At 40.5% G+C, this 6000-nt stretch overlaps 1 protein-coding gene across 3 annotated transcripts in view; it reads right to left on the bottom strand.

The window, feature by feature from the left end:
• Window positions 1–789: 789 nt before the first annotated feature.
• The window catches only part of LOC133541144 (ras-related protein Rab-37-like), an 82956-nt gene continuing 77745 nt past the window's right edge, over window positions 790–6000 (bottom strand). For 2 of the 3 annotated variants that reach the window (XM_061884253.1, XM_061884255.1), the window contains exon 8: window positions 790–1596. In XM_061884253.1, the coding sequence (XP_061740237.1) occupies window positions 1342–1596 (255 nt within the window). In that variant the 3' untranslated portion in view covers window positions 790–1341. The remainder of the gene's footprint in view (window positions 1597–6000) is intronic. The other variant, XM_061884254.1, reaches the window with a different exon arrangement.

Here is a 6000-nt window from a genome sequence, read left to right as displayed (position 1 = left end):
CTGAGCCCATGTGGTGATATCCTTTAGAGATTGATGTCGGTTTTTGATACAGTGCCATCTGAGGGATTGAAGATCACGGTCATTCAATGTTGGTTTTTGCCCATGCCGCTTACGTGGAGTGATTTCTCCAGATTCTCTGAACCTTTTGATGATATTATGGAGCGTAGATGTTGAAATCCCTACATTTCTTGCAATTGCACTTTGAGAAACGTTGTTCTTAAACTGTTTGACTATTTGCTCACGCAGTTGTGGACAAAGAGGTGTACCTCGCCCCATCCTTTCTTGTGAAAGACTGAGCATTTTTTTGGGAAGCTGTTTTATACCCAATCATGGCACCCACCTGTTCCCAATTAGCCTGCACACCTGTGGGATGTTCCAAATAAGTGTTTGATGAGCATTCCTCAACTTTATCAGAATTTTTTGCCACCTTTCCCAACTTCTTTGTCACGTGTTGCTGGCATCAAATTCTAAAGTTAATGATTATTTGGAAAAAATAAAAATGTTTTTTTAGTTTGAACATCAAATATGTTGTCTTTGTAGCATATTCAACTGAATATGGGTTGAAAATTATTTGCAAATCATTGTATTCTGTTTATATTTACATCTAACACAATTTCCCTACTCATATGGAAACAGGGTTTGTATATACATATATTTATACAAAGCCCGGCCCCCGGCCACATTTGTTTAACCCAATCCGGCCCCTGAGTCGAAAACTTTGGCGACCCCTGATCTACATCGACAACATGATTTCACTGATTGGCCAAACAGGACAGATTCAAAACAAAAAAAACAATAATTTTTTTAATTTATTTTTTTTAATCGATTAATAATCGTTACAAACGAAAATCACGATTCATTTGAAAATAAATTTTTTTGACACCACTTCTTTTTCCATTCACAGTCACTTGCTGTAGTAAAAAAAAAAAAAGTAGCGTCAAATTCACAGGGCCAGTTTTTTTCTGTCAAATGTACAGATTTTTATTTCACACTAAATAAAAATGTTCACATTTTATTATTGTTGTTGTTGGCCCTGTGAAGTCAAACCTCAATTTAATGTGGCACTCCTTGGACAGCAAACTGTTTGATTCTTGTTTGAATGGAGGACACACACACACACACACACACACACACACTTGCACAGCCAGTGTTTATGGTCACGCACCTGTCAAATGGCGTACGCAGGTGAAGAAGGTGAAAATACTCTTGAAAGTAAAAACCCTTGAACACAAAAAGCACAACGACGTTTTCTACAGAGTGGCGATCACATTTCACACACAAGATTCATCAGGGAAGAGGACGACGCACACGTCGGAGGATTAGTGCCTGGATTGGCTACATTTATCCCCCCTGGCCCCGTCTGCCTTGATCCCTGTCTGTATGTAAGTGTGTGTGTGTGTGTGTGTGTGTGTGTGTGTGTGTGTGTGTGTGTGTGTGTGTGTGTGTGTGTGTGTGTGTGTGTGTGTGTTGGCCTGACGCGGCGGGTATGGTTACACGAGGCTGCAGCAGGCAGTCTTGTGCTTGTGGGACTGAATGTAGTCCTGGATCTGGAACTTGGGCTCGTGAGGCTGCTGGCTGTGTCTGTGCTTCAGTTCCCTGGGGGACAAACACAAGACAGGAAGTCACATTTTGGCTGTGCGGCGCACAGCGGGAGCTCTGCGTGCCGGGGTGGAATCCAAACGTGAAAGGCTGGGCAGGGACCTTGGACTTCATCTAAGTGTTTTATAGAGAGTGACCCCAGCATAAAGTGTTTTATAGAGACTGACCCCGGCATTAAGTGTTTTATAGAGACTGGCCCCGGCATTGAGTGTTTTATAGAGACTGGCCCCGGCATTAAGTGTTTTATAGAGACTGGCCCCAGCATTATGTGTTTTATAGAGACTGGCCCCAGCATTATGTGTTTTATAGAGACTGGCCCCGGCATTAAGTGTTTTATAGGGACTGGCCCCAGCATTATGTGTTTTATAGAGACTGGCCCCGGCATTAAGTGTTTTATAGAGACTGGCCCCAGCATTATGTGTTTTATAGAGACTGGCCCCGGCATTAAGTGTTTTATAGGGACTGGCCCCAGCATTAAGTGTTTTATAGAGACTGGCCCCAGCATTAAGTGTTTTATAGGGACTGGCCCCAGCATTAAGTGTTTTATAGAGACTGGCCCCAGCATTAAGTGTTTTATAGAGACTGGCCCCGGCATTAAGTGTTTTATAGAGACTGGCCCCAGCATTATGTGTTTTATAGAGTCTGGCCCCAGCATTAAGTGTTTTATAGAGACTGGCCCCAGCATTAAGTGTTTTATAGAGACTGGCCCCGGCATTAAGTGTTTTATAGAGACTGACCCCAGCATAAAGTGTTTTATAGAGACTGACCCCGGCATTAAGTGTTTTATAGAGACTGACCCCAGCATAAAGTGTTTTATAGAGACTGGCCCCGGCATTAAGTGTTTTATAGAGACTGACCCCAGCATAAAGTGTTTTATAGAGACTGGCCCCGGCATTAAGTGTTTTATAGAGACTGACCCCAGCATTAAGTGTTTTATAGGGACTGGCCCCAGCATTAAGTGTTTTATAGAGACTGGCCCCAGCATTAAGTGTTTTATAGAGACTGGCCCCGGCATTAAGTGTTTTATAGAGACTGGCCCCAGCATTATGTGTTTTATAGAGTCTGGCCCCAGCATTAAGTGTTTTATAGAGACTGGCCCCAGCATTAAGTGTTTTATAGAGACTGGCCCCGGCATTAAGTGTTTTATAGAGACTGACCCCAGCATAAAGTGTTTTATAGAGACTGACCCCGGCATTAAGTGTTTTATAGAGACTGGCCCCAGCATTAAGTGTTTTATAGAGAGTGACCCCAGCATTAAGTGTTTTATAGAGACTGGCCCCAGCATTAAGTGTTTTATAGAGACTGACCCCGGCATTAAGTGTTTTATAGAGACTGGCCCCGGCATTAAGTGTTTTATAGAGACTGGCCCCGGCATTAAGTGTTTTATAGAGACTGGCCCCGGCATTAAGTGTTTTATAGAGACTGGCCCCGGCATTAAGTGTTGTATAGAGACTGGCCCCAGCATTAAGTGTTTTATAGAGACTGGCCCCAGCATTAAGTGTTTTATAGAGACTGGCCCCAGCATTAAGTGTTTTATAGAGACTGGCCCCGGCATTAAGTGTTTTATAGAGACTGGCCCCAGCATTAAGTGTTTTATAGAGACTGGCCCCAGCATTAAGTGTTTTATAGAGACTGGCCCCAGCATTAAGTGTTTTATAGAGACTGGCCCCAGCATTAAGTGTTTTATAGAGACTGGCCCCAGCATTAAGTGTTTTATAGAGACTGGCCCCAGCATTAAGTGTTTTATAGAGACTGGCCCCGGCATTAAGTGTTTTATAGAGACTGGCCCCAGCATTAAGTGTTTTATAGAGACTGGCCCCAGCATTAAGTGTTTTATAGAGACTGGCCCCGGCATTAAGTGTTTGATAGAGACTGACCCCAGCATTAAGTGTTTTATAGAGACTGGCCCCAGCATTAAGTGTTTTATAGAGACTGGCCCCAGCATTAAGTGTTTTATAGAGACTGGCCCCAGCATTAAGTGTTTTATAGAGACTGGCCCCAGCATTAAGTGTTTTATAGAGACTGGCCCCAGCATTAAGTGTTTTATAGAGACTGGCCCCAGCATTAAGTGTTTTATAGAGACTGGCCCCAGCATTAAGTGTTTTATAGAGACTGGCCCCGGCATTAAGTGTTTTATAGAGACTGGCCCCAGCATTAAGTGTTTTATAGAGACTGGCCCCAGCATTAAGTGTTTTATAGAGACTGGCCCCGGCATTAAGTGTTTGATAGAGACTGACCCCAGCATTAAGTGTTTTATAGAGACTGGCCCCGGCATTAAGTGTTTTATAGAGACTGGCCCCAGCATTAAGTGTTTTATAGAGACTGGCCCCGGCATTAAGTGTTTTGTAGAGACTGGCCCCGGCATTAAGTGTTTTGTAGGGACTGGCCCCGGCATTAAGTGTTTTATAGAGACTGGCCCCGGCATTAAGTGTTTTATAGAGACTGGCCCCGGCATTAAGTGTTTTATAGAGACTGGCCCCGGCATTAAGTGTTTTATAGAGACTGGCCCCAGCATTAAGTGTTTTATAGAGACTGGCCCCAGCATTAAGTGTTTTATAGAGACTGGCCCCGGCATTAAGTGTTTTATAGAGACTGGCCCCAGCATTAAGTGTTTTATAGAGACTGGCCCCAGCATTAAGTGTTTTATAGAGACTGGCCCCGGCATTAAGTGTTTTATAGAGACTGGCCCCAGCATTAAGTGTTTTATAGAGACTGGCCCCAGCATTAAGTGTTTTATAGAGACTGGCCCCGGCATTAAGTGTTTTATAGAGACTGACCCCGGCATTAAGTGTTTTATAGAGACTGGCCCCGGCATTAAGTGTTTTATAGAGACTGGCCCCAGCATTAAGTGTTTTGTAGAGACTGGCCCCAGCATTAAGTGTTTTGTAGAGACTGGCCCCAGCATTAAGTGTTTTATAGAGACTGGCCCCGGCATTAAGTGTTTTATAGAGACTGACCCCAGCATTAAGTGTTTTATAGAGACTGGCCCCAGCATTAAGTGTTTTATAGAGACTGGCCCCGGCATTAAGTGTGTGATGTGTATGTTTATCAGTGTGTACTGACAATAGGAGAGGAACACACCTGTGTCAAATTGCCCCGCCCCCCTGCAAATATTCTAATAAGACATTTGTGCCGTTAACACTTCTTGTCTGTGATACTTTTTATGTTAATACTATTTTATACTTATGTTATTTTTTGTACCTTTTATGGTATTAATGTGTTATACTTTTTATGTTATTAAAGGCCTACAGAAACCCACTACTACCGACCACGCAGTCTTATATTTTACCGTATTTCCTTGAATTGCCGCCGGGGCGCTAATTAATTTAAAACGTCTTCTCACTCCTGCCCTTACCAAAGGCATGCGGTAAAAGTAAGCATGTTCATGTTTTATACTTTTTATGTCATTCATGTTTTATACTTTTTATGTTATCCATATTTTATACTTTTTATGTTATGTTTTAAACATTTTATGTTATTCATGTTTTATCCTTTTTCTGTTATGTTTTATACTTTTTGTGACTCTTGTTTTATACTTTTTGTTATTCATATTTTATGCTTTTTATGTTGTAAACTTTGTATCTTATTTATGTTGTTTACTGTTTGTTATTCATGTTTTATACTTTTTATGTCATTCATGTTTTATACTTTTTATGTTATCCATGTTTTATACTTTTTATGTTATGTTTTAAACTTTTTATGTTATTCATGTTTTATACTTTTTATGTTATGTTCTATACTTTTTGTGACTCGTGTTTTATACTTTTTTTATTCATGTTTTATGTTGTTCATGTTGTAAACTTTGTATCTTATTTATGTTGTTTACTTTTTATGTTATGAATGTTTTATACTTTTTATGTCATTCATGTTTTATACTTTTTATGTTATCCATGCTGCGATGAGGAGGCGACTTGTCCAGGCTGTACCCCGCCTTCCACCCGATTGTAGCTGAGATAGGCACCAGCTCCCCCGTGACCCCAAAGGGAATAAGCGGTAGATAATGGATGGATGGATGTTATCCATGTTTTATACTTTTTATGTTAATCATGTTGTCAACTTTTTATCTTATTTATGTTGTATACTTTGTATGTCATTCATGTTTTATACTTTTTTAATCATCCATGTTTTATACCTTTTATGTTATGTTTTTATACTTTTTATGTTCCGCCCGATTGTAGCTGAGATAGGCGCCAGCGCCCCCCGCGACCCCAAAAGCGAATAAGCGGTAGAAAATGGATGGATGGATGTTATGTTTTATACGTTTTATGTTATTCATGTTTTATGCTTTTTATGTCATTCATGTTATATACTTTTTATCCTATTCATGTTTTATACTTTTTATGTTATTTATGTTTTATAATTTTTTCTTGTTTATGTTTTATACTTTTTGTTATTCAGGTT

Source organism: Nerophis ophidion, linkage group LG23, assembly GCF_033978795.1.
Source record: "Nerophis ophidion isolate RoL-2023_Sa linkage group LG23, RoL_Noph_v1.0, whole genome shotgun sequence".
NCBI classification, from domain to species: domain Eukaryota; kingdom Metazoa; phylum Chordata; class Actinopteri; order Syngnathiformes; family Syngnathidae; genus Nerophis; species Nerophis ophidion.
This window is presented reverse-complemented; position numbering and strand designations above follow the sequence as displayed.